Here is a 15,873-nt window from a genome sequence, read left to right on the forward strand (position 1 = left end):
ACACGGGGTGTAAACTCACGAAAATACCCTAAGTGCTAAAACATGTTCTTTTTGCTTACACAAATCGGGCTTATGCGTACGAATACAAACAGCTTCAAGGACCTTCAGCTGCTGGACATAACGGGCACGACACAGTACAGAGAAGTGGGAATCATCATACACACTCAAACAATCGGGACGAGATAACAAATGCAAGTACACAGCTGACTTCTTACGAATTTCACCCTCATCAGCTCCATCTACTGATGAGGTAAGGACAGTGGCACGGGACAGACGTAGGAAGGAGAACATGGATGGTATCAGACGACTGACTGGTGGTGAATATGAGTTGGGTGATGATGCGGCGGATGACGAGAATACAGATGACGACGAGGCGGATGACGGCGAGGATACAGATGACGACGAGGCGGGTGATGACGAGGCGGATGACGATGAGACGGCTGGTGGTAATGGTGATAAAACGGACGAGGAGGAGTCAGGTGGCAGGGAAGGTGATGGAGCTGATGAGGGTGAAATTCGTAAGAAGTTAGCTGTGTACTTGCATTTGTTATCTCGTCCCGATTGTTTGAGTGTGTATGATGATTCCCACTTCTCTGTACTGTGTCGTGCCCGTTATGTCCAGCAGTTGAAGGTCCTTGAAGCTGTTTGTATTCGTCGCATAAGCCCGATTTGTGTAAGCAAAAAGAACATGTTTTGCACTTAGGTTATTTTCGTGAGTTTGCAACCCGTGTTCATGAGTTGATTCTGCACTGTTCATGCCCGTTTGTCACACTTACTCTTTATTTCAGTTCTCACATTTTGGAATATTTACCACAAGTTACCCGTCATGAGTCACACGTCTTTGGATTTTTAACCTTTGTTTTTCCCTTGATCTCTTTAGTTCCGTATTTCCACTGATGACCGGAGCGTGAAAATCGATTTTGGAAACACACAAAATCAAACCTTGAACAAATTGTCATGTTGCGTGGTGATGTCTGCGGCATTCATACTTTTCATAGCTATTATTAATTATAATTTCACAGTTTTAACTTAAAATAAAATAGAAGAAAACATAAGGGAACGAGGTTTGAACCAACTATTCTATACTGTAACAAGTTTGCAAGCAGGGCCCTTTAATATAGTTGATCCATACGTCGCGTTCCTTTGCACCCTACCAAAATAATGTGATAGGCGTTAAATGAGGTAATGGAACACATCATGACGCCGCATGTCATTTTCTAGGGCGGGAGCATTTGTTTCACGTTGCCCCTTATAACCTTCTTCAATCTTGCACCCACACCGAGACAAGAACTATCACGTAGAAGAGATATCTCTTGCATCTTTACAGCATACGCTTCAGTAACAAAGAAGTTAACACTCACTTGAACGGCAGATACCGGCACCCTGGGCCTTTTGGTTTTGCCCTTCACTTGCATTTCCACTTTTGAGATTGATGAGTGTTTTCCCGGACAACCAGATTGCGGCAATCTTTCCCTGGAGGTCTCCTAATAGTTCCTGGATAGAGGTAAAGATTGCAGAATTAAAGTTGAGAACGGCAGAAGTAACATTGAGGGTACCAATGTACGTTTTACAGTTAGATTCCTGCTAGACAGGATCAGAACAAATGTCTCAGCATTGGCATCCGGCAGTGAACCAGGTGGAGTATTCAACTTCGTTAAGGAACAACTTTCACGCTTATGTTTTCGCAATACTTTCCACAGGTACGACAACGGCACCACAACTACTAATAACTCCCCTCTCAGCCTATCCGCCTTTTATTAGCAAAAAACCTACAAGGCTCGGAACATCAAAACCTAGATGTGGCGGTATTTTTTCATCATACTATTGGTTCAACTGAGCAATATAAACATTACATTGGTGTTATTTAAAATAGGATACATGCATAGGCAAAATATCAATTGAAAGGAAAATGTCTACACATGCATGGACGTCAGCACGTACAAGAGCTGTCAACCCCACGATAGGCGGTCCTTGACCAAAACGCCGCGGCCACGTTTCAAATCGTGACGGCGACCTCCAGAGAGGTGTGCCACGTCTTGGCGGCAACATGATCGTAGACGTGAAGCGTATTTGTGTACAACCTTGGCCTGAAGTATGCTCAATTTCTCAAATTCCAGTATGTTGATTCATGAAACTCGGCGGTTGTCGATGTCATCCTCGACATTTGCACATTTTAATTTGTAGTTGCGGTCCTGCACGCACGCACCGCCATAATTATATGCATTCTTTGCCCTTTTTGGACAATGTCAATTTTGTTTTTAGTTGCTTCGTTATCAGTTGATCGGGTCAGTGACCAATTTCTACAGTGTACTCGTTCAATGAAAGTGCACAACCGAATAGAGGTGTTTATGGAGATCGGTGTATGTAAGTACCCGCATGCGTGTGCTAGTGTGCGTGCGGGGTGGTATCCGTGCGCGTGTGGGAAACGGAGTGCAAGCACCAATAGTCTCTATCGGGTTGTGCACATTCATTTCTCTCGAGGTTTTTTTTCCTTTTTTCACAACCATCACATGTAGCAGAGCTCAAAAGAGACAGAAGCGGAAAGGTGAGCATTTGCTGCCTTGCACGCGAACTGTTTATTATTTATTATTTGAACTCGTAACATGTTGTCCTTTTCCTTTCTTCATCATACTTGGTCCGGCTCATCGCAATTGTCGCTTATCTATCGCCACTAAGAACAGGAGTTTTGTTGCCGCTCTGTGAAATTTTCAATGGGCATAGTGAGGAAGCATGATACATGAATACTCTCCGCCACAAGAAACAAAATTCAGCCCTGGAATCAGGTGAAGCGAGTCATAGAAGGGAAGCAAGGTAAGCAAAATGCATGAAATAAATCAGCGAAGGAGCGCTCTTGCACTCACACTCCTACAGGTCCAGACGCTATATTTAACTCTCCATCACTCGAGCTGCCGCCGTTACATGGGCTGACATTAAATTGCTGGTGTCTTGCTGCTGGCGTAAACTGATACAGTATCTCTTGCTTTGTCAGCCTGTCGAGTGTCGTATGGCAGCAATGGAAAAGGAACAGTTGTGTCTGTCACTTCGGTGCTTGAACAGTTGAAGGAACCGTGGGCAGTGTGACCTCTGTGTCACCACAGTGTGTTTCAACAAAGCCTTCGAATGAGGCATACAGGCCTCTCCAGACAGCTGTCATACGCTCCACTGGATACGCTGACGACGACTCTTGTAATGCTGCTGCCAGGTCCACGAAGGAACAAAAGGAACAACCAAAACTTCCCTCGCATGCGTGCATCGCATCGAAAACACCTTTCCTCTTCAGCATACGGCTCATACTCCTCTGCCGTGCACGCGTGCCCGTCACGCTCTCCAGGATGTCAGTTGCCCCTGCTACAGTTCCGGTCTTCGGGTCGCTGCGCTTGGCTTTTTTGGCAACACAGACAGTGAATGGCCAGATTTCCACTTCCCAAAAAAGTCGAACACATCGCGAATCAAAGGGCTAGTCGCGATCATTTTTTCTTTGGTGCCTCATTTGATCTTGCCATCACAACCTCCCAAGCAAAAGTAAGTTAGATATCGTGATTGGACTGGGTTTTACCTGTCAAAAAGTGCGGAGGAGATAAGCGACAATTGCGATGAGCCGGCCCAAGTATTTATTATTTATTATTTTTTATTCGTGTTGGGTTTAACTACTCATTGTACTGATACATGGTGATGATTGTGCTTTGCTTTGCCCGCAAAAGAGGCCTTACAACAACGGGAATTTCCACTGCACTGGCACTTGCTCTGACGACGAGGCCAGGAAAGCCATAGCGCTTGGATATCAGCCCCTCAAGAGTCCATACCTACATGATTGTATGAATTATTTTCGTCGACTTCAAGAATACGAGCCACGAGGCACTTCCACCGACATGCAACATGCGAAAATTACATCCAAACGGGCCACAACTTTATTTGGAAACGCACGAACTCTTTTGGATACGAACTGCAATTCGTAAAGTTTGTGCGACAACTTCACGTGTACGTGTGTACGAGACCTAGTGCGAGCACGACTGCCACGTTTCTGGGTTTTGCTGACACATGGACGCGTCCTCATGGTCGCAGAGTGATCGCGCCTTAAGTAAAGTTCCCCGAAATTTCATATCCACCATAAGTACCACGCGTCTGGATTGTTTTAACTAATAGTTTCATGCCAGATGGCAATCTTCAGACAACTGATCAATTGTCTGAAGATTGCCATCTGGCATGAAACTATTAGTTAAAACAATCCAGACGCATGGTACTCTGCGACTCGTGTGTTACTGCTCTGCTTCCGCATTGAGCACTCTATCGAACCGGAGGACTCCGCTCTCTGGAACTGCTGCTACATATATAACAAATTTCACATCTTACCCTATAGCACCGGTGATTCTTCTTCAAAGAGTCATGTTCTTTGCGTCTCACGAGTACACACCTAAACTGGTTGACCGCATCTCCATATCCAGTTTGCTCAAGCCTGATGGTGAAATTCACCTCGGCACATATCTTGGAATATACCGGTGCTGTTGTGGAGCCACAATGCACATACAGCAACAAATAAATGTTGGCAACAGTCCAAAAGCAAAGCCATACAATTTTCAAATTACTTTATTGTCAGCAAAGTTTCCTTTTAAAACTAACGGACGGACGCTTTCCAAATATCTTAGCTTTCGTCCTGGTTGATATAGGCTGGTGCGTTCACATTATGCTTACCCTTTATCATCCCGACCCTTCAAGGATTTATTCTCTCATTTCGAGATTTGTCACGCAAGTGTTTTTTTGTTGTTGTTTAACCCCAGAGGTTAACATAGCTGGTTAGAGGGATGTTCCCATTTGGAAACAATGGGATCACGGGCGCATAAAAATACCCAATTTGGATGATAACGTTCCTATTGAGAGTGATCGGATTCATCCAAATGGATTGGTGAGAGAAACATTTCCCAGGTTCCCTAGTGCCAAAATTGCCCAAAAGCAATTGCCAAAAGCAATTCATAGGGAAAAACTAGTGAACTAAAGATAAAACTAAATCCCACAGTTACAACTACAGTAAATATCGGATATAACGTGCCCCTTTGATTTTCGAAAATGTATCACTATATCCGGTGCATCACTATAGCCGATTTGCATGTTTGACCGACACATGGCACATGACTGCACATGAAATGATGCGTACACGCTGGAAAAGGCATGCTGAAAGTGCATGCATGCTCCGCGGACTGTGTACCGGTGGCGGTGCATGACACAGAGCAGTGCATGGCAGTGCAGTACGAGTACAGACTGTACATGTACTAGAACTTCGATACATCATGTGGCATGGCTGCTTCTTCAGCGTGTTCTACTCCAAAAAAAGCCTGAGCTGGATCCGTGCTCACGTAGATCGTAGATCTACTCATCGTAGATCTACTCGGTGTCCAACGAGTTGCGTAGAGCCAGAAATAGACATGAGTGGCTGTGTACGTGAGTTGGCAACATCATCGTGAGAGGCAACACAGCCAGAAACGGACAAGAGCATGCAGTAGGCCTTGGCGGATAATGCCGGCAGAAAAATTGGCAGAATTCGGTACTTTTTCTGGTAAGTTTCATGCATGTTTGGTATGTGGGTAAAGAAATGGAGCAGAATTCGAGGAATTGCCCGCCATAAGGTTTGTATGGTTCTGCCAATTTCGGTGCAAAAAAAGCAGAATCTGCCACCTTTTCGAGCATTATCCGCCAAGGCCTAGCATGCAGAAAGATCACTCTTGATCATTATATGCGATATTTTCCTGTACATTTGATATGGTTTGCTTCCTGAAGGCCATCACAATAAGCGATATATCGGTATAGCCGATAATAGTGTATATAGTGATATTTTAGCTGTATTTTTTCAGATTTGATTTTGATTTTGACGTGTTCTATCACTATAACCGGTATATCATTATATCCGGTCACTTTATAAACGATACTTACTGTACATGTAATCGTTAGTCGTATGGAATAATCTTTTACTTCAACTGCTCAACTTCTTATCATAGCGGGGGAAAACTAAGGAAGTTAAATGGGGTACGCATGCTCCTCTCAACATTTAAATCATTCTTGTTATTCTAATTGCTTTTTGTGGCTAAATCCTATGAAAGGAATGATCCGCAAAAGGGAATGGTCAAGTTGTAATCGGGGGTTGCCGGATTCAAGAGGCATATTATCACCAGCCGCCTGACCTAACTTTGTGGTATATCTTTACCTGATAAGCCTCCTGTCTGTATCAGTATCTTGTAGTTATGGTGATTTCCATGGTGATTACCTTAGGCCGAAGTTACGTAGACATTACGTCAATGCATACTGGTTATTTACTTTTGTGATGTCTCTTCAGGCGATAGATATGAAAATCAGACTAGTACTTCTTTTAGGGAAAGGTGCAGCGCTACATGGGAAATGGCAGGGGTGTTATTAATGTGGTACCAAGAGTACATACCCCCCGGGGGGGGGGGGGGTATGGACTCTTGATGGTACTGTTGAAGGTGTGGTCACTCATGAGAGTGGGTATTTGCCAAAGGTGAAGAAGACGTTGGTGTGACTTCGCGATAAATGAGGAATTGTGTGTTGCTCCCTACGTGGGAGCTTGCAAGTGAGAATTCAAGTCGGCAGGAATAGCGCAAGCTCCCACGAAAGGAGCAATACAAAATTCTTTTTAAAGCAAATAGAATAATGAAAACAATGTAAAGGTTCGTCGTAAAGAATATTCCAGTTGAAGGCCTGATAAACATTTCAATGAACGCCGCTTGCGACACTTACCACGACACATATAACTTCCAATGGTGTTTGTACAATTGAAACCTGGATCGCAAACATCTGGCGAGTCCTCACACTCATTTCGATCTATCTCGCATGCAACATAGAAAACAAGACACGATTTATAGACGTGAAAATGGTTATCTTTCTAACGAATCTGAGGCAAGCACAAAAAAATCTAGACTTGTTGAGAATACATGCAGTGCACCATAATCATGGGTAATCCAGGTGTCAAATGGTTCAAAAATGAATCTTGCATTTTAATGCAATATTCATTTAAAAAAGTTCCAAACACCGTCATTCACGTTAATTATAGGCCGAAAGACACTTCAGAATTCAGAAAACACGGGCAATATAAGGGCAATTTCGCTGATATGGGCCTAATAGTTCGGATGCGGTTTATTTGTGTCGTAAACCAAGCATAAACATAATTCATCGAACTACGGAAAAGGGAGAACCGGGATACACTTCGACATTAAAATAGAGGAATTTGTTGGGATGCAAAGCAAAGAGCAAAAAAACGATGGACCGAAGATGAAAGCGTCATGGCGGCATCATTTCGCCAGCTGAGTAGTGTTAACATGATCACCACACATATCTTTGAGTAGTTGAATGCGCTGCAGCCACGCATGTAAGAGAAATCCGCTTTTGGCCCACATATCGAGCTCAATGGTTTTTCTTACATCCCACGAGCCAACGGCTAGTTTGTCATGGCACTAAGCGGCGACCGCACAAAATTCAAGCGCTCAGGGGCTTTGCAAAACCTTGCACTAGCTTCCCAGGACAGGAGAATTGTGCGGGCCATCTTGCGCCACTGTTTCGCTGATTTGTTGTGGTGGAGCAGTTCTTCTTTCTCGTCTTGTTGAGCTGTTGATCAGCAAGTGACTCTTCGCAGCGGCTTTCATTCGAGTTTCCGGGAGCGTAGGGGTTATTCCCATGGTTTCTAAGTGCTGGAAGCGAAAGGGCATATGTAGGCGCTCCGCGGGTGCTTTCCTGCCACGTCGTTGAATTCAGCTAGTGCATGACTGTGGGAGAGAAATTTGAAATTTTTTCTCAAATGATATTTGTGAATAAATATATTCAAGACCACTAAAGTCTTGTCGGTGCTTGGGGACATGTTATAGCAGGCTATGGTGGTGGTCTACCCCATATTTCAAAACTTAGCCTCGCCCTTGAAGATGGCCTTCGGAATGGCCGCCTTTGGACAGTTTAAATGGATCGACTCGTTCGAGGGACTCAGCAAGTCGTCAGTTGAAAGTTGGATAGCTAAATAATTTACTAGGTAACTTGAATCGGTTTGCGAAGATAGTTGGTTCGGCTGCGCTTTGTTGTGGTGTGCAGCGGTGGCCCATCGTTCTTGTACCTTGTTTGAATACTTAGCGAATATTTTTCCGATTATTTTAATTTGGAGCATATCGAAGGAACGCAGCGTTTTGGGACCAAACTGTCCTGCTGGGTGAATGAAGTCCACCAGGGGTTAAAAGGAGGCAATGTTCCAACGGCCTATCATTTGCGGAGATTAGAGAAAGGACAGCAGAGTTGCGATAATTTGAACACTGGTTTATATGCACTGTACAAATGTATGCACTGTCAGAACGAGTTTACTCGTCTTAGTAAATACAGCGTACATTATTTGGACGAGTTAGCTCGTGCTCGGTCTTCAAAGGATTAATAGTCAACATCTTTAACCACCAAATATTTTCGGACATGGCCAGTTTCATATTTGCTTTGTTTTCCTAGCTTACTATTGCCGTGGCTGGCTCAACGCCCTTGTCTCAGGGGATTCTGTCCCTGCATTAGCTATGCTTGTCACATGCTATGAGATTGTGTCTAATAATAATAATAATAATAATAATAATTTCCGATTTCGCTCAAAGTTTGCTCCTTTTATGTAAACAACTCCCCGATCGCCACATTGTAACAATGGCGTTACTTACTTTCCGTCTCCTTAGTACCTGCATGCACAATATTCTCTGAAAATCACTGCTTTAGACAACTCTTCGTGGAGCTCTCGCCGACGTCTCGAGATTCGCTAATGTTGACGCTCCTGACCCGAGAGCCAGACAATATCCGCCCTCCGGATCGGTAATAATATTGCTCGATCCAATCTCTACAGTAGCCATACTCAAATCTTATCTACTCCTGAAAATCATTTCAATGAGCGCCCAGGCAAGACCGTTCCTCGAACAAACAGCAGATCACGTAGCCTACCTTCACACTTGTAAGTCCCTTTGCCATTGACACAGATTTCTCCTTGAGGACATGGATCAGTGCTGCACTCATCCCAATCTTACACATGGAGAAAAAAAGTGAGTATACAGAGCAATGAGAGCACGGACATGCAGTGGGGATAGAATCCAAGGACTTTTTCTTCAAGGTTATAATACATATAGTGCATATGAATTCAAAAACGGAATCCCAAAAATGTCCATCAATATGCTAGTGTGCAGTATGCCCCGCCGAGTGTCGTCATACGCAAAGTTGACTGTATAATTAATTATAATAGAAGCATTTTGTTTGGACAAGTGAATTGGCAAAACTGTGACTTGTGAAAATACTGCCACTGGCTTAACGAAATGGTTTCGGTCGAGGAAACAAGCACCACCCTGAATGGCGTTCGCCAGTTCGAAAATTTATCTTGAATGCGCCACGGAACAAAGAAAATATGGATCTCGTGATTCCCAGAGTGAGATACTGCTATATATGTCCTCATTATGAGAAACCAATTTATGTACATCGCTTACCTCTTGCACATATGAATGGTCTGGGCGTATCGTCCGGCTGCTCAGTGATCCTGGACATCTTGATATCAAGAGAACCTTTTCCCTGTCTATTGTAAAGCCATATATGTTGTAGTCCCCGCCTTACAAGTCTGCCTATTACTTTCTGGAATCAAATTTAAAGCAGGCAGGCACAGTGGGTTGGTCAAAGACCATGATTGAGATACGAGAGATACCTGGTTCAAGTCTTGCTTGGGAGCGGTTTTTCCAGCCGTGCTGCTACCCACAGTCAACTGGGAGCTTGTTACCAGGCACAAGGGGTGCATGGATGCGGCTAATGGGGTTTCTCGGCACTTGTGCGAGTGGTTGTGAGACTTATCTACTCACCCCCACCGTAATGCACTGCATCTGCGGCTAGGGTTTACCGGGTGTTAGCGGCCGTCGTGAGTTCCCTTGGGAAGGGACACGATAATTTACTTTTAATCAAATTTAAAGAGCGCTTTCAGAGTCGGTCAGCAACATTGCACATCAAGTTCTTATGCCCGTCATACCATGGTAAGTGAATCATTCTTGCTTTCTCATTTTGCAAGTTTTATAATTTCGATCTTGTTTGCAATAAATATGCATTGCTTTGATCATGCAGTCAAAACGAGAATGTAAAGTTACATTACCATATACGTTGGAACGCTGTTGGTTTGCGCATTCGAGTAGTTGTAGAGATGACGTGGAAGTTTTTGTTTGTTTGAATTTTTATTTACATCGCAAACCAAACGGGCAGTCCTTGAACATCATGACGACATCAGTGAGGGTTGTGCTAAATATTACATCCTCTCACCGCACACATTTGGCGCTTTCGATTACACAGTTTGGTCCAGGTTTTATAATTCTCGAATGAACAGAGTTAACGGATTGCGGCCATGTGGCATGTGAACGAACGACTACACTTAGAAATCGTAAAATGGGATCACGTGATCATTCCTGTGCACACCTCACACGTGAAACTAGCATGGCATTTTGGAGGTTTCGCTCTACGGAATTACGGATAACAATCGAGAGGTTCTGCTATAATCTGCCTATGTGAAACGTGGCTGACAGCTGCCATAGACGTCTCAATTCCAGGCTACACGTCATACCGCCTGGACCGCCCACCCACGACCAGCTCTGATAACCTGCCAGCAGGAGGCTATGGCGGTGTTGCTACTCTTGTAGCTGACAGATCGTTCATGTCCATCAAGCGCCGCTTCGACCTTGAGCGCTGTGGACTGGAGGCGGTTTGGCTCGAATTGCGGCCAGTGATCCTTCCCTCACTCCCCCTCATCATCTCCTCTGTTTACAGACCCCCTGGAGACAGCATCTCCCAAGTCCAGGCATTTAGTGACCTCCTAGAGGACTGTCTGTCCACTATTAGCCTTCCCAATTCGGCGATTGTACTTGCAGGAGACTTGAATGCTCGCCACTCTGACTGGTCTAGTGACACCACGAATCGTGCTGGAAGGGAGTTCCGTAACCTCTTCTCTTGTTTTGGCCTTGAGCAAATGGTGACATTCCCCACACACTTTACCCCCCACGGCTCAACATCGTGTATTGACGTTGTACTCACGGATCATCCTCACCTACTACTCTCTGTTACATCTGTTGCTCCTCTTGGTGCATCTGACCACGCACAGATCCTCAGTCATTTCCTACTGCCTACTGATGCTGTTTACTGTGAGGAACCTGCTGCAAGCGGACATCCCGCTGCTGCACCCCAAAGCCACTTCAGCAATGTTCCTGCAAAGCCGGAATATGACTTTAAATCCGTGCCATCTTCCGTCTGGGATAGTGTGAATGCAGAGCTCTCTGATATTGACTGGAGCTGGCACCTGCGTGCCAGCAACGTCGATGATGCGCTTTCACACTTTTCTTCCATTCTCAACAGTGCCCTTGAGAAGCACCTCTGGCCATTCGGAAAGCAGCCGTATTCTCACCGCTGCCCACGGCCCAGTCAGCCACCCTGGGTTGATGCCCATCTCCGCACAGCAATCAAGTGGAAATATGATCTCTATAGCATTTTTAGGAAGTACCCAACACAACAAAACAAACAAGCATACCAACAGCAGCGAAATATAGTGAAAACCCTGACGCGGACAAAGTACAGAGCTTATATCCGCTCAATGAAAACTACTTTGCAGGGTAGACACCGTCCATCGCTTCACCAGTTTGTGAGACAAGCAAGAATTCGAAACGTATCACGGGAAATTCCGTCACTCACAACAGGGACTCAGCAGGCGGCTGACCCTTTGGCCAAAGCTACGGCATTAAACGCCCAGTTTGCCTCTGTGACTCGGCCAGATGACCCGTTGCTCTCTATTCCCCCTATTCTCACCCCCTCGGAGCCCTCAGCTTGTTTCACGTCCGTCATCACCACAACTGCCACTGTCCGGCGTCATCTGAAGAAGCTTCCGACGTGCAAGGCGTCTGGTCCTGACGGCATCCCCAACCGGGTCCTCAAGGCCCTGGCACCATCCATAGCATTCCCTTTGTGCCATATTTTCAACATGTCATTTACCACGGGCATATTCCCTTCCGCATGGAAAACAGCGAAAGTCATACCTGTATTCAAGAAAGGTTCTCGCCACGAACCTGCAAACTACCGCCCTATCTCTCTTCTTCCCTGCGTGTCCAAAGTATGTGAACGCATCTTTTATGACCACTTATACAGACATGTTTCGCCGTTTCTGAGTCCTGCACAATCTGGGTTTCGTAAAGGCGACTCCACCTCTCTTCAACTGACCCGCATCGTGCAGCAGGTGTGCCAGCATAGGGATAACAGAGCGCTTGCTGGCATTTGCTTCTTTGACTTGGCCAAGGCTTTTGATACCGTCTGGCATCGAGGACTTTTGGCAAAGCTCGAGCATGCATTCAGGGTACGCAAACAGCCACTCTCCTGGCTGAAATCTTATCTCTCTGGGCGTTATCAGTACGTAACTGTGCTTGGCACATCCTCGGCTGCAGAGCCAGTATTGTCGGGCGTTCCTCAAGGATCAATTCTTGGTCCCCTACTATTTATAATTTACGTAAACGACTTACCTGCAGTCTTCCCTGGAACGTCTCTGTTTGCTGACGACACGACCCTTCTCACCTCATCAGCTTCCCTCACTGGCCTGAAAAACAACTTGCGTGCTGGCATTCAGGAAGTTCTTTCCTGGATGTCGTCCTGGAGGTTGTCCCCAAATCTATCAAAAACAAAGATCATGCTCTTCCCGCCCCAGCCGGAGTTCACAACACTCATCCATGCCAACTTTCCAAATCCAATTGACATAGTGTCTTCTAACAAACACCTTGGCATTGTGATTTACTCTGCACTCTCTTGGGTACCTCACATCGAATATATCTGTAAAAAATCAAGTAAATCCTTAGGAATTCTCTCCCCCCACTGCTCCTACCTCCCACTTTCTTGCAAGCTTCTTTTTTATTTCGCCTACCTTCGCCCAATATTTAATTATGCAGATACGTCTTGGGTTGGGTTATCCTCTTCCGCTGCTGCAAAGCTTGAAATACATCACAAGAAAATCCTTAAAATTCTCCTCCGTCAACCCCGCATGCTCTCATCATCCGCCCTTTATAAAATCGCTCACACAACCCCGTTATCACATGGACGCAGTGCACACCTGGCTTCTCTTGTCCATTCTATTAAGCTTGAGTTGTGCCCACCTCATCTCATGTGTTTTAATTGGTTCTCTTCTCTAAGAACTAGAAACTCACTCTTACTCCCTAAGTGTAACTCATCCACTCTTTTGCGCTCCCCTCTCTTTATTGCTTATTCTGTTTGGCTCACTCTACCCAGAGAAGTTAAGGACCTGACCTCACTCCGCCTGTTTAAGATCCGTGCCGCCCCTTATTTACTACGACATGCATAGCTCATTATCCACATGTCCTTTGCGTCTCTGGGGTTTTCACTGTTTTTATTTGACATTATCTTTCTTTACGGAGTTGTTGTTGCTGTTCGTTTTGCTACTCTTTCTTTTTCCTTCCCCTTCTTTCTATTTATCGCCGTGGTTGGCAATCACCCACTCTCGTAATATTGGCCGGTGTTTCCGCCGAGTCTTGAGATGTTGCAATAAATAATAATAATAATACGTGAAACGCAGAGAAATCACGTAGGCCCGGGAAGTCTCTTCGCGTTCCCGTAAAGTAAAGAAAAGCTGTTCTGCTCTACGTTCACGTAGAGAAGTCACGTGGAATGTGTACTGGGAATTTCCCCTTCCATATCTGGCAAATTTCGGCCTGCACTCCTAATGATACCCAGCAGATCCGTACGCATTTTCTGTGCGTGTGCCACAACGTAGAGAACCTCATCTACGCGTGGAAACCTGGACCCAAAACACGCAAAGCCGTAGACTCTAACCCAGATATCTGCTCTCTACGTGATTTCCCTACGTTTCACGTATAGCAGAACCTCCCTGTTGACTTTCACTCTACGTGATTTCTCAACGACTACTAAACATGCGTAGTTGCTTTGCAGACACGTTGGCTGCATGCGCCCACCGCATGCACTACGAACAGAAACCGCATTTACCCTTTTATTTTGCACGTGGTGTACGGTGTGTGTACCTTGTGTTTCGCGCGGCTTGAACGTTGCCGTGCATGGCATGGACAAATCCGGAAAACGCGAAATATATTTCAAAAAGTCCTACGGAGGACCCAACGTAGGAAACAGCTTTCCTACGGAAATCCGTAGAGAGATTTACGTGTAACCGAACGGTGCATCCACTATAACTAACTCTAAAATTGATCGAAATGTGGGTAATCTATTAAACGCACTCAATATGACAATAACTTAGAAAGCTATGGTCTTTCCGCGTCTTCGGCTGGGTTACAACGAAGAGCGACTGGAATGGAAAGAAATCGTTGCGTTTACTACTATCATTAACACGAAAATGCCGAAAACGCACCCGAAACCGAACGAAAATGGAAACGCACTTCAAAGTAGTTTGAAATGTTTTCAAAACGCTTCCGCTCTATTTTAAACAGTGAAAACGATTGGAAAAGGAGCGCGGTCATGGAAACCAATCTGCGCGGCAATATACATGATAAACATGTATGGTGTGGACAATATTCAAACCAAGAGCTCAAAACAGCGTTCATGAGCTAGAAAACTGCAACTAACGTGTTGATTCGCGCAAATGGTTTGAAAACAATTCAAGGGCAATTCCGTTCCGTTTCATTTCGTTTCGTTTCGTCTCCGTATAAACGCTGTCTTAATAAATTGTTATCATTGTCTCTCCATTCAAGTCTATCATGCACAGTGGTTCCATTGCTATTAGGGATCATGCCTTTTTTGGATTTTGATACTGCAAAGGCAGTATTGAGTATTGACTCTATTTCTAGGGCTATTGAAAAAATGTTAATCTTTCGCTAACTGGAAAAGCCAGGAACAGCACGTACTTCCTGCATTTATAAGCCAACCGCACAAGCAACATAATTTTGGATCTCTTGAGGGAACTTTAGGCGGCCTATAACACAAAGCCTACAGTCCATTCACCGGAAACAGTCCCGCAGCCTTTTTAAGTCCGATTTGGGCCGAATTGAGGATCAAAACTCCAATTTTAAATTGAAGAAATCTGGGTTTGGGATCTGCTTTTCCAAACATTTTGCCATGCCATACCTGTCCTAATTTTGTAAAACCTGGCTGAATTTCTATTTCTCAGTTCCTGGACCTTTCTGCCCTCAACTGTGGCAAGGAGTACATGTAATTGCAAGGGTCACACAATGCAGGCTGTACTGTTGTTTTCACGATATCTACAACTATGTGCGGGAGACACCAAAAATTTAGGGTGCCAGTTTCCAATGAATGGATTGTAGAACAAACGATAGTGCATGACGTTGGGAGTGAACAGGAAATTCTCATCATGGCACTTAGTGTCTGATAGCAGTCCTACAGACCGAATTAAACATATCTAATAACCACAGTGCCTTGACAAACGAATGCATGTGAGTGCCTTATTGGTTTGATGAGGGTGTTGGTATTAGAGTGATTGAGTGCAGAATGTTTTCAGAACTTTTAGACATGCTAAATTCTTACCTTGTAGCACTGGGATTTTTTCAGCAAGTTATGTTCTTTGATTCTAAGAAGCCCTATGTTCTGTTCCGAACACGCGCTACGCGCACCTCCGTACGAAAGTTTGTTGGTATTGATGCTAACATTGAATCCGTCACAGAAAAATTTCCTCGCTGTGGAGAAAGATCATAATGGGCACATCGTATCTGTCATTTTACGCAGCTGGCGTTGTTTCGTCAACAATTCTGAATGTATCATTGTATTTACAGATACATATACATGTAGTAAATCAGCAAACGCAGCACAGATGCCATAATGATTATTATAGTTTAAACTAGACCTTTCGTACCATACTTTTCAAGTCGAATAAAA

General features: G+C 44.7%; 1 protein-coding gene across 1 annotated transcript in view; it reads right to left on the minus strand.

Annotated features, from left to right (window-relative positions):
• LOC135818934 (neurogenic locus notch homolog protein 2-like) overlaps positions 1–15,873 on the minus strand; it is a 32,968-nt gene that overhangs the window by 16,503 nt on the left and 592 nt on the right. Inside the window, exons 3-8 of the mRNA XM_065332114.1 lie at positions 15,526–15,674; positions 9,486–9,627; positions 8,953–9,030; positions 6,745–6,828; positions 4,351–4,499; positions 1,362–1,494 (exon numbers count right to left, since the gene is read on the minus strand). Coding sequence (XP_065188186.1) covers positions 1,362–1,494; positions 4,351–4,499; positions 6,745–6,828; positions 8,953–9,030; positions 9,486–9,627; positions 15,526–15,674 — 735 coding nt within the window. The remainder of the gene's footprint in view (positions 1–1,361; positions 1,495–4,350; positions 4,500–6,744; positions 6,829–8,952; positions 9,031–9,485; positions 9,628–15,525; positions 15,675–15,873) is intronic.

This window comes from Sycon ciliatum, chromosome 6 (genome assembly GCF_964019385.1).
Source record: "Sycon ciliatum chromosome 6, ocSycCili1.1, whole genome shotgun sequence".
In the NCBI taxonomy this organism is placed as follows: Eukaryota; Metazoa; Porifera; class Calcarea; order Leucosolenida; family Sycettidae; genus Sycon; species Sycon ciliatum.